The sequence below is a fragment of the Aotus nancymaae genome, unplaced genomic scaffold (genome assembly GCF_030222135.1).
Source record: "Aotus nancymaae isolate 86718 unplaced genomic scaffold, 86718_ANA_hifiasm-v0.15.2.pri h1tg000007l, whole genome shotgun sequence".
Classification (NCBI taxonomy): Eukaryota; Metazoa; Chordata; class Mammalia; order Primates; family Aotidae; genus Aotus; species Aotus nancymaae.
In genome coordinates this window covers 11,857,089-11,876,014 of record NW_026988418.1, presented here as the reverse complement: position 1 = coordinate 11,876,014, position 18,926 = coordinate 11,857,089, and the positions used below count along the sequence as shown (strand labels likewise).

Genomic DNA, 18,926 nt, shown 5'->3' with positions numbered 1-18,926 from the left:
AAGAGGACAGAGAAAGTCGGTCACATCCAGAGGAAGAAAGCAGGTGGCAGCCTGAGCCCAGCAAGCCTGCAGTACATTTCACTGTCATAAACAACTTGTCTGGTGTTTTCCTTTCTCCCACCAAGCACTGGCCTGAGATGACTCAGGCATTGACAGAAAAGGTGCCTTCAAATCAGGAAATGGGCCAGGATAGTGGATAACTCATGGTTCTGGAGTCACACCTGCCTGGGTTTGAGTCCTGACAGTGACATTACCAGTTATATGGTCTTGGGCAAATTCCTTAACCTCTCATAGCAAACAGGAGATAAAATAGCCTTCATTACTGGATTGTTTTGAAAATTAAAATGCTCTTTTAGGCAAAGCACCCAGTGCAGTGCCTGACACATAGTAGAGGCTCTGTAAATGTTAGATTTCATGTCCTAGGCCATGTCCAACCCCAGCTGGGGACTATTTTTTTTTTTTGAGATGGAGTTTCAGTCTTGTTGCCCAGGCTGGGGTGCAATGGCATGATCTCGGCTCCCTGCAACCTCTGCCTCTTGGGGACTTTTTGAAGAAGGTACTGAGAACTCACTTGCCTATTTCTCAAACACTTGTCCATCTCCATGGTCCTGGATGGAGTAATGGCCCCGAAGACCTGGCCCAGCCCCAGACAGCACTGAAGAAAGGCCTGGAGCAACTGCCCAACAATCCTGCAAATGCAAGCAACTGCATCTTTTCTTCCTACTCCACTTTGTCCTTTCTACTGTGACCTACCAAGACCTCTCCCACCAAATACTCCCCTCACACAGGCCCTGGCACACTACAGCCTTCCAAATATGCTTGTTGAATGAATGGATGAATAGATTAATGGATGGATGGATGGTAAATCTTCTCTGCACTGTTGCTCACTCTGTGTCTTCTCCCTGAAATGCCCCATCAGTTGCCCTGCCTTTATAGCCCAGCTGAGAATGGTCTTTCCCCACTGATCCTCTCAGAGAAATCTCAGGTTCCTCCTTCTCTACATATTACCCTGCATGCCCCCATCACCTGCTCATGAGTCAGGGTTGTGAGTCTTATTTCTCAACAGGCGGAGGGTGCTCAACCACATATTTGGCAAGAGAGACACAGAAGTGAATATGGAATGGTGCAGGTGCTGGAGAGGTAGTTTGGGAAGGCAGAAAAACACATGCAGTCAGGGTACTCATTTTCAATCCCAGCTCTTCATTAGGTGCCCAACCTTTGGGGAAATCACTTATCTTCTCTGAACAGTGGAAATAATATACCCATTTCATTGCATTATTGTGAGAATTGAATGAGTCAGTATACATAAGGTACTTAAAAGATTGCCAGCATCAAAGACTTCATAACTAAAACACCAAAAGCAATGGCAACAAAAGCCAAAATTGACAAATGGGATTTAATTAAACTAAAGAGCTTCTGCACAGCAAAAGAAACTATCATCAGAGTGAACAGCCAACTTACAGAATGGGAGAAACTTTTTGCAATCTATTCATCTGACAAAGGGCTAATATTCAGAATCTACAAGGAACTTGAACAAATATACAAGAAAGAAACAAACAACCCCATCAAAAATTGGCCAAAGGATATGAACAGGCAATTCTCCAAAGAAGACATTTATGCGGCCAACAAACATATGAAGAAAAGCTCATCACTGTTCATTAGAGAAATACAAATCAAAACCACACTATAAAAACACATGCGCATGTATGTTTATTGCAGCACCATTCACAAAAGCAAAGACTTGGAACCAACCCAAATGTCCATTAATGATAGACTGGATAAAGAAAATATGGCATGTATACACCATGGAATACTATGCAGCCATAAAGAAGGATGAGTTCATGTCCTTTGCAGGGACATGGATGAAGCTTGAAGCCATTATTCTCAGCAAACTGACACACGAACAGAAAACCAAATGCCACATGTTCTAATTCATAAGTGGGGTTGAACTATGTGTGAAAAAACATGGACACAGGGAGGAGAACATCATACACTGGGGCCTGTGGGAAGGTGAGAGGCTCGGGGAGATAGCATTAGGAGAAATACCTAATGTAGATGACGGGTTGATGGGTGCAGCAAACCACCATGGCATGTGTATACCTAAATAACAAACATGAACATTCTGCACATGTACTCCAGAACTTACAGTAAAAAAAAAAAAAAAGCTTACCCAGCACATATTAAACATTATATAAGTATTAGCTATAATTTATTTATTTATTTTTATTCTTTTTGGAGACGACAGTTTTGCTCTTGTTGCCCAGGCTGGAGTGCAATGGTGCAATCTTGACCCACTGCAACCTCTGCCTCCCAGATTCAAGCGATTCTCCTGCCTCAGCCTCCTGAGTAGCTGGGACTACAGGCGTGCACCACCACACCCGGCTAATTTTGTATTTTTAGTGGAGGTGGGGTTTTGCTATGTTGGTCAGGCTGGTCTCAAACTTCTTATCTCAGGTGATTCACCTGCCTCGGCCTCCCAAATTGCTGGGATTATAGGCATGAGCCACCGTGCCCAGCCAGCTGTTAGCATTTATTAATTCAACAAATATATATTTCATACTTATTGTCAGATGAGTATGTGGATGTTTAGGTGATGAATAAGACAGATATGACCTCTACCTCACAGAGCTTGCAGGCTGGAAAGAAGAGACAGGTAAAATACAGTATGATTAGTGTTCTGGTTGGTAAAAGCCAGGAAGAAGAGGCTGTGGGAAGACCTAGGAGAGACCCCTATCCCAGCAAGGGCAGCCAAGGAAGACTTATCCAGTAGAGTGACAACTGAATTGAGTTCTGGAGGCTCAGAAGGAGTGGGTCCTGGAAGGCATGTGAAGGGAGGAAGAGTGGTCTAGAAAGATGGCATGTAGGGCACAGGCCTGTAGGCAGAAGCTCAGTGTTTCTGGAATGTGAAGGGCAAGGGGAGTAGGTGGGAGGTAACAAGCATAATGCTGAGAAAATAATCAGGGACCTGACTATGAACAGCACTGTAAATCATGCTCAGAGATTTGGACTTTGAAGGCAACTCAGAGCCACTGAAGAGTTTTACTCAGCTGAGGGACACAGAGCTGCATTGCAGAATCCCCCTTGCTGCACTGTAGAAAATGGACCAGAGCGGGGCAATTCTGGGGCAAGGAAGTCAGTTAGGACAGGATGACAGCAATCTAGGAGAAAGATGATACTGGCCTACTCTAGGTGGGTGGGAAGAAGTGAAAACATTCAAGAGATGGGAGGTGTCTTGGAGAAGGGTTAGAGACAGCGTGGATGTTCAGAGCTAAGTGAAGAGGGAGAAGGAATGGCTAAGGATTAAGCTGAGTAAACACATAATTCCCATACTGTGAGATAAGTGGTAAGTGCTTTGAATGAAGCCAGTTCGGGACTCATGAGAGTGTGGGGCAAGGGCACCAATCACAGTTCTGGGATGAGAGGACAAGAATATCCTGGAGGGCTCTAATAAAGAAATATCACCTCATTAGAGAAGTGAGGGGTGTAAACTAGCCAAGGAAAAGGCAGGATGGGGTACAGAGGTACAGAGGAAACAGCACATATGAAGCCCTGAGATGCACAAAGATATTCTGTTGTTGAATAGATGACTGTCGTACTAATTCACATTGAGGTGTTAATGGTCAATATGGAATTGGCCCTTCCCCCAAAATCTGTACTTTACCAGCCACAAGTCTTTACCAGCCACAAGTCTTTACCAGAAAGATTAATTATTGGTGGAATTTCAAGGTGCAGTGGGGACACTATTTAGGGTCACAGGGTTTTACCATTGTGCCTGAGGTTACTAAAGTGGATGACTGAGCCCTAAGGGTCAAGGAGGCCCTGGTCTATATATAACAAAGGTCTCTTGCCCTTGGAGTTTTTGCTTATCTGGCTCCATCCTGATCAACCTGAGGCCAGATGGGGCAGCCCAGTGACTTCCAAAGGGCTGCAGTATACTCTAAAAGCTATGAGCACAGGCTTCGGGGTAAGACTCCCTAGATTCATATCCTGGCTCCTCCTCTTCCCAGTTTTGTGACCTTAGGCAAATTACTTCACTTCTGTGCACCTCAGTTTTCTTATCTATAAAATGAGGATAATAATAGTAATTACCACTTAAGGTTTTTCAAGGATCGAAATAGAGAATGCATACATAAAGCTTAGGATTATCAGTGGTGTAACTTTTTATTACGGTTACTATTTTTATTAGTAGTCCTCTTTTCACTCTGTCTCAATCTCTTTTCAAAGTTGCTCCTTAACCCACACACCTGCAGATATGAAGCTGGGGCGGAACGTGGCAAGAACGTTTTTGGATTATTATCGGCTGAACTCTATGGTTGAAAAGGTGGCCATTCCCATGCCAAGACTGCGGTAAGTGGCAGAGCAGAGGTTTGGGCTTAAGTTCTGCTCTACTGGCTGTGTTCAGGGGCATCTTCCCTTCACCTCTTACTGACACTGAGTATCCCATCTGTGCAGCAAGAAAGATAATCCTGGCCCTGCCACAGAGATTTAATGGGGCAGAAGAGCGTATTTCCTGAGCATAAAGAAAGTATCATTATGTGGTCAGACAGTGAGGGCGTAGTCACATTTCTGGTTCCAACTTGGGAATCCACAGGGATGGGGCTTGCTGGGGAGCTGGGTTCAGTCATTATTCTAAATTAGTTTGGGTGTTTCTATATGCTACCTCTCCTGATACCTCATCCTCTGAGGTTCCTATATGAACTTCTCTGATCCTTCAATTACCTCATCAAAAAGTATGGACAGTGGTCCTCACATATAAGATGATTATGAGATATGTGTTAAAGCACCCAGCACAGTGCTGTCAGCACATGATAGTCTCCTTCCCTCAAGATGTAAAGATTTGGGCTGGAGACGACACACCCGTGAGAAGCTCCACCTTGGGTCCTCTTCTGGGGCCAACTTGCAGGGCCACTGAGGAGAGAAGTTCAGGAGGTGAGCCTACATCCTGTCTGAGGACTTGGCCAGAGCCTGAAGCACTGGGCACTTCGATGACCACTGGCTGTGAGCCCAGCTAGCACTAGGACCGTGACATCCCATGGCATCTGGAATGTGCTGGCCCTGCCCTACCTCTTAGACTCATCTCCCACTCCCTCAGTGGTCCATCCTACTTGAAGGACATAACAATGTCCAACTCCTGGCTCCTGCCAGACCATTCTTTCCACTGACCTTTGCCATGACCTTGCTCGTGTATGTGTGTTCCTCTGGGCCTTTGCACTGATGTACCTTCCTCCCTACCCCATTATTAATAAAAACAATATACATCCCCATTATTTATTGTACAGAGGACTTTGTGTACATTGTACTATTTATTCTTCATAGACATTATATTTCCCATCTTACAAATGAGGAAAAGGAGGCTCAGAAAGATGATGAGAAGGCCAGAGATGACAGAAGTCAAAGAGTTTTTGGGAGAGCCAGGGTTTGATCCTAGGCTTTTATGATTTGAAAGCTGAATTGGAGTCTAGCTAAGGTTCACTTCAAGTAGAAGTTCATCAGCATGGGTTCAAATTCTGTCTCAGACTCATATGAGTTATAGAATCTTAGGCAAGTTTCTTGGCCTCTAGAAGCTTTTCTCTACTTACCTATAAATGGGGATAATAACAACCATCTCTAAATATGGTTTTGTAGAATGGATACAAGCTTAGTACAGCAGCTAGTGGAGGCTCAATAAATGTTTTCATGTCCTCTAGTTTTGGGGTTGCAATCTCAGATTTCCAACCAGCTCATCAAGGCCTAGGGCAAGTCCCTTGACATGTTTGGTTTAGCGATGTCTCAGGGCCTGTGTTCCAAAATGCTATGAGTCCTACATTGCTGAGCCCCATGTCAGCAGAGTCTTCATGACAAGGACTTCTGATACCCTGTCTCAGACTGTTTCTAAATCATCTGGGGTCTTTGTGCTCATCGTGGCATATTAGAAACTCTTGCAGGAGAATCACGTCTATTTCTTATGCTACTAAAGTGCCTGTCCTGCATTGTGCATACATGCATGTATACATTCCTTCATTCACTCAGGAAAAGCAACGCTTTACACCATGCCCCTGACAAGGGGAAGTTCTGGGACGAGTGGCTGATTAAAGAATAACCCCCGCCTCTGAGGAGCTCACCTCTAGAGGGAAGCACACAGTTCATTCTTAGAAGTCATTCTTGATTGGTTAAATTTCTTAAACATGGTAGATCCAAGATGGCTGATTAGACACAACTCCAGGGTACAACACCCAGCGAGAGAGACGCAGAAATCCAGAGATCTCCTAGCTCCAACCGAGGTACCAGGTGCATTTCAACGGGTCTGGTCTAATGGTGAGCAAAGCCCACTCAGGGCTGACCGAGGCGAGGAGGGGTGCTACTTCACCCAGAAAGTGCATCTGACCAGTGAATCCAAGACTCCCCCTCTGGCACTCCAGTCCAGATATAGCGCTTCCCCCAAAGCCTCAGCAATACACAGAACAGGGGATCTTTGCCAGTCAAGCACCGGGAATTACAAGCGCAGAGTTGCATAAGAGCCTGCAGATTGAGCTATTGCCCCCTCCCCACACCCGGAGAGAGAGGGAGCTGTAAGTGGGGGCAGCTGGGTGGGCCCCTAATCCATGACCAGAGAGGGAGGAAGGTGAAAGGAGGAGACAGCCTGGGCAGGTCCCTACCCTCCCAGACAAACCCCAGAGGGCTGAAGCTCTGACTCTAGTGGGTTGCGCAGCCAGTGCAACAGTCTGAGATGAACCCTAAATGATCCAGCCCAGTGGAGGAAGGGCACAACCCACCACTAAAAGGGTGGGACTGGGCTACAAGTTTTAACAAAAAACACAGGAAGCCTACATAGCAACGGGACAGCGTTCTTGACAACCCAGCAGCGCCTACAGGTCAGCGGAAAAGGCGGGCCTAATCTCCCAGTATAAATAAAAAAGACGCAGGAAGCTTCCCTAGTAACCTGAAGGAGTCCTTAGAAACCCAGTAGCGCCTCCACAGGCAGACAAGCGACCTCATCAAGTAGCTCCCTGCCAGGTAAATCCACAAAGATAGGAAAAAAACAGCGCAAAAAAGATGAAACCATCAAAGACCAGAACACCTATTCTCCTTCAAGGGATCACAACTCCTCAACAACAGGATCACAACTTGACCGAGGAGTGCAACAAATTGACAGAAACAGGCTTCAGAAGGTGGATAATAACAAACTTTTCTGAGCTAAAGGAACACATTATTTTTTTTTGAGACGGAGTTTCGCTCTTGTTACCCAGGCTGGAGTGCAATGGCGCGATCTTGGCTCTCCGCAACCTCTGCCTCCCGGGTTCAAGCAATTCTCCTGCCTCAGCCTCCCGAGTAGCTGGGACTACAGGCGTGCGCCACCATGCCCAGCTACTTTTTGTATTTTTTAGTAGAGACAGGGTTTCACCTTGTTGACAAGGATGGTCTCGATCTCTTGACCGCATGATCCACCCGCCTCAGCCTCCCAAAGTGCTGGGATTATAGGCGTGAGCCACCACGCCCAGCCCAGGAACACATTCTAACTCAATGCAAAGAAACCAAAAACCTTGAAAAAAGGTTAGACGAAATGCTAACTAGAATAACCAGCTTAGAGAAGAACATAAACAACTTAATGGAGTTGAAAAATACAGCACGAGAACTACATGAAGCAAACACAAGTTTTAATAGCTGAATCAAACAAACAGAAGAAAGGATATCAGAGACTGAAGATCAACTCAATGAAATAAAAAGAGAAGGCAAGAATAGAGAAAAAAGAGTGAAAAGAAATGAACAAAGCCTCCAAGAAATATGAGATTATGTGAAAAGACCTAATCTACGCTTGATCAGTGTACCTGAATATGATATGGAGAATGAATCCAAGCTGGAAAACACGCACCAGGATATTATCTAGGAGAACTTCCCAAGCCTAGCAAGGCAGTCCAAATTTCAAATTCAAGAAATACAGAGAACTCCACAAAGATATTCCTCAAGAAGAGCAACCCCAAGACACATAATCATCAGATTCACCAGGGTGGAAATGAAGGAAAAAATGCTAAGGGCAGCCAGAGAGAAAGGTCAGGTCACCCACAGAGGGAAGCCAATCAGACTCACAGCAGATCTCTTCGCAGAAATCCTACAAGCCGGAAAAGAGTCGGGGCCAATATTCAACATCCTTAAAGAAAAGAACTTTCAACCCAGAATCTCATATCCAGCCAAACTAAGCTTTGTAAGTGAAGGAGAAATAAAATCCTTTACGGACAAGCAATTATTGAGAGATTTTGTCACCACCAGACCTGCCCTACAAGAGCTCCTGAAAGAAACACTAAGCACAGAAAGGAACAGTACCAGTCACGGCAAAAGCAAACCAGTTGGCAAAGACCAAAAATGCAATGAAGAAAATGAGTCAACTAATGGGAAAGAAAACCAGCCAGTAACAAAATGGCAGGATCAAATCCACACATAACAATATTAACATTGAATGTAAATGGCCTAAATGCCCTAATCAAAAGACACAGACTGGCAAATTGGATAAAACGTCAGAACCCATCAGTGTGCTGTATTCAGGAAACCCATCTCACATACAAAAACACACATAGACTCAAAATAAAGGGATGGAAGAAGATTTACCAAGCAAATGAGAACAAATAAAAGCAGAGGTTGCAATCCTAGTCTCTGATAAAATGGACTTCAAACCAACAAAGATCAAAAGAGACAAAGGAGGACACTACATAATGGTAAAAGGATCAATCCAACAGGAAGAGCTATCCTAAATATATACGCCCCCAACACAGGAGCACCCAGATACATAAAGCAAGTTCTTAACGACCTAAAATGAGATTTAGACTCCCACACAATAATAGTGGGAGACTTCAACACTCCACTGTCAATATTAGATCAATGAGACAGAAAATTAACAAGGATATCCAGGACTGGAATGCAGAGCTGGACCAAGCAGACCTAATAGACATATACAGAATGCTCCACCCCAAATCCACAGAATATACATTTTTCTCAGCACCACATTGCACTAACTCTAAAATTGACCACATCATTGGAAGCAAATCACTCCTCAGCAAATGCAAAAGAACAGAAATCATAACAAGCAGTCTATCAGACCACAGAGCAATCAGACTAGAACTCAGGATCAAGAAACACATTCAAAACTGCACAACCACTTGGAAACTGAACAACTTTCTTCTGAGTGTTGACTGGATAAACAATGAAATGAAGGCAGAAATAAAGATGTTCTTCGAAACCAACCAGAATCTCTGGGACACCTTTAAAGCAGTGTCGAGAGGAAATTTATAGCCATAAATGCCCACCAGAGAAGAGAGGAAAGATCTAAAATCGACACCCTATTGTCAAAATTGAAAGAGCTAGAGGAGCAAGACCAAAAAAACTCAAAAGCTATCAGAAGACAAGAAATAACTAAGATCAGAGCAGAACTGAAGGAGATAGAGACACAAAAAACCCTTCAAAAAAATCAATAAATCCAGGAACTGGTTTTTTGAAAAAATCAACAAAATAGACCACTAGCCAGATTAATAAAAAAGAAAAGGGAGAAGAATCAAATAGATGCAATGAAAAAGGATAAAGGGGATATCACCACTGATCCCACAGAAATACAAACTACCATCAGAGATTACTACAAACGGCTCTACTCGTATAAACCAGTAAACCAGGAAGAAATGGACAAATTCCGAGACACTTGTACTCTACCAAGACTAAATCAGGAGGAAGTTGAAACCCTGAATAGACCGATAATAAGGGCTGAAGTAGAGGCAGCAATCAATAGCCTACCAACCACAAAAAGTCCAGGTCCAGATGGGTTCAAAGCCAAATTCTACCAGATGTACAAAGAGGTGCTGGTTCCATTCCTTCTGAAACTGTATCAAACAATACAAAAGGAGGGAATCCTCCCTAATTCATTTTGTGAGACCAACATCATCCTGATACCAAAACCAGGCAGAGACTCAACTAAAAAATAAAACTTCAGGCCAATATCCATGATGAACATCGACGCAAAAATCTTCAATAAAATACTGGCAAACAGATTGCAACAGCACATTGAGAAGCTTATCCATCATGATCAAGTAGGCTTCATCCCGGGAATGCAAGTCTGGTTCAACATATGCAAATCCATAAATGTAATCCATCACATAAATGGAACCAAAGACAAAAACCACATGATTATCTCAATAGATGCAGAGAAGGCTTTTGATAAAATTCAACAGCCCTTCATGCTAAAAACTCTCAATAAACTAGGTATTGATGGAACATATCATAAAATGATAAAAGCTATATATGACAAACCTACAGCCAATATCATACTGAACAGCAAAAACTGGAAGAATTCCCTTTGAAATCAGGCACTAGACAAGGATGCCCTCTCTTACCACTCCTATTCAACATAGTATTAGAAGTTCTAGCCAGAGCAATCAGGCAAGAAAAAGAAATAAAGGGTATTCAATTAGGAGAGAATGAAGTCAAACTCTCTCTATTTGCAGATGACATGATTGTATATCTAGAAGACCCCACTGTCTCAGCCTAAAATCTTCTCAAACTGATAAGCAACTTCAGCAAAGTCTCAGGATACAAAATCAATGTGCCAAAATCACAAGCATTCCTATATACCAATAACAGACAAACAGAGAGCCAAATCAAGAGCAAACTCCCATTCACAATTGCTGCAAAGAGAATAAAATACCTAGGAATACAACTAACAAAGGATGTAAAGGAATCTATTCAAGGAGAACTACAAACCACTGCCCAACAAAATAAGAGAGGACACAAACAGATGGAGAAACATTCCATGCTCATGATTAGGAAGAATCAACATCATGAAAATGGCCATACTGCCCAAAGTAATCTATAGATTCAATGCTATCCCCATCAAGTTACCAAGGACCTTCTTCACAGAACTGGAAAAAAACACTTTAAACTTCATATGGAATCACAAAAGACCCTGCATAGCCAAGACAATCCTAAGCAAAAAGAACAAAGCTGGAGGCATCACATTGCTGGACTTGAAACTATACTACAAGGGTACAGTAATCAAAACAGCATGGTACTGGTACCAAAACAGAGACATAGACCAATGGAACAGAACAGAGACCCCAGAAGAAACACCACACATCTACAACCATCTGATCTTTGACAAACCCGGCAATAACAAGTAATGGTGAAGGGACTCCATGTTTAATAAATGATGTTGGGAAAACTGCCTAGCAATGCGCAGAAAGCCGAAACTGGACCCCTACCTGTCATCTTACACTAAAATTAATTCCAGATGGATCAAAGATTTAAACATAAAGCCTAACACCATAAAAACACTAGAAGAAAATGTAGGCAAAACCATAGGACATAGGCGTAGGCAAGGACTTCATGACTAAAATACCAAAAGCAATGGCAATAAAAGCCAAGATAGGCAAATGGGATCTAATTAAACTCCAGAGCTTCTGTACCACAAAAGAAACCATCATTAGAGTGAATCTGCAACCAACAAAATGGAAAAAAGTTTTGCAATCTACCCATCTGACAAAGGGCTAATATCCAAAATCTACAAAGAACTAAAACAGATATACAAGAAAAAGACAGACAATCCCATTCAAAAGTGGGTGAAGTATATGAACAGACACTTTACAAAAGAAGACATATATGAGGCCAACAAACATATGAAAAAATGCTCATCATCACTGGTCATTAGAGAAATGCAAATCAAAACCACACTGAGATATCATCTTATGCCAGTTAGAATGGCGATCATTAAAAAATCTGGGGACAACAGATGCTGGAGAGGATGTGGAGAAATAGGAACACTCTTACACAGTTGGTGGGAGTGTAAATTAGTTCAACCATTGTGGAAGACAGTGTGGCGACTTCTCAAGGATCTAGAAATAGAAATCCCATTTGACCCAGCAATCCCATTACTGGGTATATACCCAAAGAACTATAAATCGTTCTACTATAAAGCCACATGCACATGTATGTTCATTGCAGCCCTGTGTACAATAGCAAAGACCTGGAACCAACCCAAATGCCCATCAATGATAGACTGGAAAAAGAAAATGTGGTACATATACACCATGGAATACTACGCAGCTATAAAAAATGACGAGTTCGTGTCCTTTGTAGGGACTTGGATGAATCTGGAAACCATCATTCTCAGCAAACTGACACAAGAACAGAAAGCCAAACACCGTATGTTCTCACTCATAGGTGGGTGTTGAACAACGAGAACACGTGGACTCAGGGAGAGGAGCAGCACACACTAGGGGCAGTTGGGGGGGGTAGGGGAGAGACAGCAGGGGGTGGGGAGGGAGGGGTGGGTGGGGAGGGATAACATGGGGAGAAACGCCAGATATAGTATGCACCTAAAGTAAAATAAATAAATTTTTAAAAAAAGGTCTTAAACATTTAAGCCAGTCACAGTGGCTCACGCTTGTAATCCCGGAACTTCGGGAGGCTGAGACGGGTGGATATGAGGTCAGGAATTCAAGACCAGTCTGACCAACATAGTGAAACTCCGTCTCTACTAAAAATACAAAAATTATTCAGGTGTGGTGGCATATGCCTGTAATCCCAGCTACTCGGGTGGCTGAGGCAGGAGAATAGCTTGAACCCAGGAGGCAGAGGTTGCAGTGAGCCGAGATCACACCATGCACTCCAGCCTGGGCAGCAGAGTGAGACTCCATCTCGAAAATCAATAAACAAATACATTAAAAAAATAAAGTTCTTAAACATTTAAAGCTTTATAAAACTCAAAATAAGTATTAGAATCTTACTTACAAGTTAATTTGGGGATTGCCTATTTCAGTTCCTCTGCCTAAATAAAATTATCTTGATCCTTAATCATTTTTTTTCTTGCATGTTACATTGTCATATACCAACAATATGGTGCTGACACTCAGAGAGACCTTAGCGATCCTCTAGTCTCTCTTCACAATACGGATGAGAACATGGGGACTCAGGGAGCAGAAGGAGCTGGTCAGAGTCACGTGGTCAGAGCCAAGACTGGAGCACAGGCCCTCACCCTGCAGTGCAGCATGTTCAGTGTCCACTAGTGAAGAGTTCCTGGAGATGGAGAAGGATGGAACCGTGACACAGATCTAAAGGATACAGGGGAGATCTCAGGGCCCTGAGTTTAACTGTTCATGGTACTTCCTTGCCTTGAGCTGTGGAGCCTTCTTCAGAAAAGATCTAGAGAGCTCCTTCCTCATGAGTTCAGAGTTTTGAGGACTTGAGCTAAATGCACCCACCCTTAAATTAAGAAAAAAAATAATAACTTCCTCCCTATGCACACACCTCTGCCTCATCAAACTATGAGCACCACTTAGCTCTAGATTGGCCAGTAATCCTTAAACATGGATTCCCAGGAGGATACAAGACTCTGAGCTCTAATTCGGGATTGAAATATTTCCCTTTTTTTGTATTATTTTCCACCCAAGCATCAAACAGCTTAAGTGAAAGAGCAGTTCTGGTTTTAAAGGAAAATTACATGTTTTGACTCAGAATTAATCTTCGTTTTCTCCTATCTCCGTGGATAATTATAATATGTCACTTTCTGCTCACATGCTGGTGGAAGCCTTCCAGCATCACTGGATACTGGGCCACCCCTAAGATAGGGTCCCTCAGCCGGGGTAGCATTTGGGCACAAGAGCTCAGGCTCAGGGTCATGGCATTGATGACCAAAGCTGAGGCCCCATATTTTGTTTAGCACACAGTGGCACAGCGCAAGCCCAAAACGCCCCAGCAGAGGGGATGAAATCAGACAGGAAGAAGGAATAGGCCAGGTGCGCTTCTGCAGGTAGACGGAGCATGAATGTGGCCTCTGAGCAAGAGGTAGGCTCAGGCTCAGCCACAGGCTGGGAGGGCTGGCTCCATGGTGATGTGTGTATGTGTGTGTAAGGGGGCTTATCAGCTCCACAACACACTGGAGTCCACCACATGGCAGGCCTTGTGCCAACTGCTGGAAGATTATAAATAGCCGCTGCCCATTGTGAGCTCAGATTTATGGAGGATAAAGGCAAGTACATATGAAAAGATAAACAATACTTAGCAGTGTATAAGTATTCAACTATGTATCAGATTACACCTTCTCTCAAAAACATTCCATGGCTCCCCATTACCTTCAAGGTAATGGTTCAACTTTTCTTGCTGTTCAAGACCTTGGCCTACATTTTACACTTCATTTACTGCATTCTACCACCCTTGCACCCCTGTGAGCACTCTGTCCATCCCACCTGATTTCTGTTACCTCACGCCCTATGCTTCAGCCCGAACAAGTTCACTGTTTTCTTGCCTCCATGTCTTTGTACATCCTTTTCCCTTTTACTGGAATGAGCTCCCTTTCTGCTTGTAGATGGTGAGCTACTAATTATCATTCAAAACTCGTCCAAATATCACACCGTCTGTTTCCTTGTCCCTGTTCTCCACCTGAGACAGAGCTGCTTCCTCTCTGCTGAGCTCCTAACTGTGTTTTGTACATAGCTCTAGCATGGTATGTCCTATGGTGTACTGTCATGGCTTCCATGCATGTCCGGCTTCTCTGCTAGCTTGTGTCCTTAGTCTTACTTACTTCTGTATCCGTAGTGCACAGTGCAGGGCCTTGCGTAGATTAAATTCTAAATAATCCTTCAGTGTTCCGGAGCTATAAAATGGTAGAACTGAAGAAGCCCCACACAATTATCTACTTCAACCCCTTCACACTAAAGAAAAGAAAAGTGGGACCCAAGCAGAAGTTCCTCTCCTACTGAATCTGGCAAGTATTTGGTAGCTGGCAGGCGTGTCCCAAGAAAGCTTCGGGGAGGAAGTGGACATTTGAAGCTGGTTTTAACAGACATATGGAATTTTGACTGATGAAACAGAAAGGGGAGATAGGGTACTCCATGTCGGGGAATAGAGTAGAAAATGGCCAGAAGCAGGACCTAACAAGGCACATTCCACAGCAATGACAAGGCCAGAATGTTTAGAGTAAATGAGGCAGTAAAGATAAAACTGAAAGTTCATTTCTAGTCATCAGATATTCCTCAAGCACCTCGTCCACACCAGACCTGCACTTGGCTCAGGAATTACAGAGAAAAAGCAAACACTCAAACTTATAATCTCATGAGAAAAAGAGGTCCAAGCAAATAACCACCTAGAAAATGGTGGGCTGAGGAGTGATGAGATGTACAAAGTGCTACAAAAGCCTGGGCAAAGGGAAGGGAACAGCCTCTGCAGAGGCCTAAAGGTATTAGATGCTTTGCCTTGCAGTAGCTCCTTGCTCTCTCGGTGTCCCCATCTTTGGTTGAAGGCTTTTTGCCTCCCTAGCTCAGCCTCCGTAAGTTCTTCTGCACATTCACAGTCCTCTCTAGCCTCTGCGCGACGTATTCCCTTGCCACCATCCACCCACGGCTGCCCCACCTATGACCAAACCTGGGCTTGCCTCTTCTTTGCCCCCATAACAACATACTTATGTCCTATGCTCCATTCGGGTGTTAAGAACAACATCCTTCAATGACAAATGAATAGCACCTCGTAATTTACAAAGCTCATCCTCAACCTCCATTTACCAGAGCCTACAAGGCAGGCAGGACATGAATTTTTCTCTTATTTTAGAAGTAAAGAAATGGAGGTCCAGAGAAGGTAAGGAACTGCTTCAGGATCACATTGCCCCTAGGTAACATTCCATGCATGTGCTCCAGGGTGTTAATGGGTACTGATGTCTAGCTGTATCTCACTTATGCTGGACGGTCTTATCATGTTAGCAAGGCTCTTCAATGAATGTGGATTTTCAGGTAGTGAGGCTTCCTGGTTGAGGGGGGTGGTTAGGGCAAGGTGTCCCTTTACGTGCTGTCACCTACTCTGTCTTTACCTTATTCATGACTCGTCAACAATGAAGAAAAATGGGTGCGCCAAGGTCGGAGCTTGATAGGTTACAAAAGCCACTTCTTCAATCCAAATTCAAACTTAGCTCAAGAGATTCTCGTATTTATGACACTCGCCACTTCCTGACACAGATTATAGTTATTGTTTTGTGTAGTTACTGTATGCAGTTATCTCCTCTCCTAAGCTATAAACAACTTGAAGACAGCAACAACGTCTGCTCATCATCTTTGTCACCTTTAGTGTCTGTAGGACCATACCTACCACTTAGCACAATACCATCATAAATTACAGTAGGGAAGAGAAGACACTAGGTGTGTTTAGTTATAGTATCTCACTTAACCTCACAACAGCACCACAACATTGGAATATTGTATTTCCATTTTGCAAATGAAGCTCAGAGAAGTTAAATAACTTGCCTGAGGTCACATCTCTCATACATAATCAACTTGGGAATTCAGTTCAGTTCTTTCTGGCTCTAAAGCCTACTCTTTCCACTGCAAATAAATCTTAGTCCAGTGACTGAATGTCACCCCAATTTATTAGTCAAAAACATAACAATCAAACAAGACCCTGTATGAGGGGAAATGCGAAAATGAATTAAACTTCATCCTTGCTCACAGGTAGCTCTTAATCTAGTATAGGAACAAAACAGACAAATGGACGATTACTCAACAGTGGTTTTAAGAGTGTTGCATTGTGTGCTGTGTGCTGGGACACAGAGATGAACAAGACACAACTCTGCTTTCCAAGAGCCCCCAAGCTTGTTGGAGAGACAGACATTATGAAATGCCATCACTTGGTTATGCTGCAGACTACAAAACAGACTCTGAAGCTCATTGTGGTTATGAAGAGAATGAGGTCCTAGGCCCTCCCAGCCTATAGCTCTTCTATGTGTGCATTCCCATCCCACTGTGGAATGGGTTGAATGAGTTGCAATCAGGGTGGAAAGGTAAAAGAGTTGGAGCTGTAGGATAGTTAAGTTTTCTCCAGAACTACAGTAATACAATGTATCCATCCATCCATCCATCCATCTGTCCATCCATCCATCCATCAACAGTATTCATGAAGCCACAGAGCCTGCTTTGAACCAGCCAGTGTACCGGGTTCTGAGGATACAGAGAAGACTAGGCTGCTGTTCCTGGGAGGTTACAGTCCAGTGGGGAAGATAGATACGCACACAAATGATTTCATCACAGTGTGTATATGTGCTGTCTTCTCTCTCTCTGTTATCTCCCCCTCTGCAGGAAAGAAAAATCCCCTTCTTACAAGCACCCACTCCTGCGGGGCCCGGCCAGCAACTACCCCAACAGCAAAGGGGACAAGAAGAACTCAGTGAACCACAAAGACCCTTCAACCCCTTTTTAAAGACACAGAGTCCTGGGAGGTCTTATGGGGACAGGAGCATGCATTTTCTGCTGGGGAATGAAATTAATCACTCTTCTCTAGCTTCCAAGACAAGGATTTGTGGATTAATGCATAGGCTAGTGAAGGGGAAGGGATAGAATAAGAAGTTTCATCATTGATTTTCCCTTTTTCCAATGGAAAATCAATTGTAAGCCTTCAGCTCAAAGCTCAGGAACAAAATAGGAGATTGGAACCAGGTGAGCACAGATGCTATTTTCTACAACATAGAGATCTTCCAAGATGAGGAAAACCTACACATCCCTTTTAAGAGATCTGATACATATCCGGTCAATTCTTTCAAAGCCATTTTATTGTTTTAAAGCTTTATAGTTACTGCAGATGGTTACCTTTTAAATAGGCTTGGTTGCTTGGTTGTTTACAGTTTTAGAAATGCAGTGTTTGTATTTTCTGATCCCAAACTACAGCAACAACACATGCAACCAAAAGGCAAATATATCCTAGGAAACAATGGGACAGAATTTTTGAAATCACAGTGGACTTAAGTATATGGTCACTGTATCTAAACTGCATGCTTTCGGATTCCCTCAGACTCTAGCATGCAAATTTAGAAAACTGTTCCGAGAACGATTTCCCAATTTCCTGGGTAGTTTAATTAAAATTTTAGCTCCAAAGACAAAAAACACTGGTCACTCATTTTAAAAGGTTTATTATGGTTAAGGTCTCGAGATCCCAGGTGACAGGGATTAAGCCTGGCCCCTGAATATGTGGGCATTGCTAATCTGCAATGAGGAAAGGGTGATTGCCAGGCAAGGAAGATGCAAAAGACAGAAGGATGCACCCTGAGGCAAGTAGAAATGATAAAATAAAACAGTAGCAGCAATTCCCAAAATATGGCACAAGCTAAATATTGTGCATTTTTGTGAAAAGTAAAGTGCTTTGTATGATGAATGGGTCCAGGGGAGTCTGCTCCCTTCCTGTCTGTGGAAGCAGCAAGCTTAGTCACCATGACAGCCTGCTAATTAAAATGACCTCCCGGAAATGAGGATTAGGAGACAGGGAAAGGCAGGGAGGCTCCAGGGAGAAAAAGCCCTTAGCACAAAGCTCCACTTAAGCATTTTTTGTGTGTTTGTTTGGGTTGGAGATTATTGAAGTTTGCTACAAAAATCAAAAGCAAAACTTGTTATCCTTTGCATGTTAGTTTTCAGAAATGATAGCAAAGAGCCATATGTTGATTGGCTAAAAATGTCATGTTGTATATATAGCTTCTCCCCTGGGCTCGTTTTGCCCATAGGAACACAAATAAAGTGTTTTAAGCAACTCCTCTGTTCCTCTGAGCATTCTTGGCACCTTTTCCTTTAGGTCTCCCACTGCTCAAGAACCAACAGGAAAACCCAAAAATTGGTATAAGCTGACTTTGAGGTCAGGGACTCTGTTATCAAAATAAGGGAGAACAGTCAAGTCTTGAATTTCCAGCAGTTCCTGTGTCCCAGAGTCCTGGGGAGTTGAATTGACCTCAAGCAGCTTGGCATGCACCAAGAGTGTGTCAGCCTTTTGGAAATGATAGCATCATTTTAGATAGCATGACAAGAGGCAGATTGCGTAAAATGAGAGAGACAATAGTCTGGATCTATGTTTCCTTGACCAGGTCACTTCCATAATGTTGTGATTGTATACTGGCCCATATGTTTAAAACTACACTGATTAGTTGGATCATAGACTACACAAACATCAGGTATGAT

At 43.3% G+C, this 18,926-nt stretch overlaps 1 protein-coding gene across 7 annotated transcripts in view; it reads left to right on the top strand.

Moving 5' to 3' along the window:
- Window positions 1–18,505, top strand: part of LOC105705079 (BEN domain-containing protein 5) — a 1,464,486-nt gene extending 1,445,981 nt beyond the window's left edge. For all 7 annotated transcript variants that reach the window (XM_012434679.2, XM_012434678.3, XM_012434677.2 and 4 more), the window contains 2 exons: window positions 4,251–4,347; window positions 17,067–18,505. In XM_012434679.2, the coding sequence (XP_012290102.1) occupies window positions 4,251–4,347; window positions 17,067–17,187 (218 nt within the window). In that variant the 3' untranslated portion in view covers window positions 17,188–18,505. The remainder of the gene's footprint in view (window positions 1–4,250; window positions 4,348–17,066) is intronic.
- The last annotated feature ends 421 nt before the right edge of the window (window positions 18,506–18,926 follow it).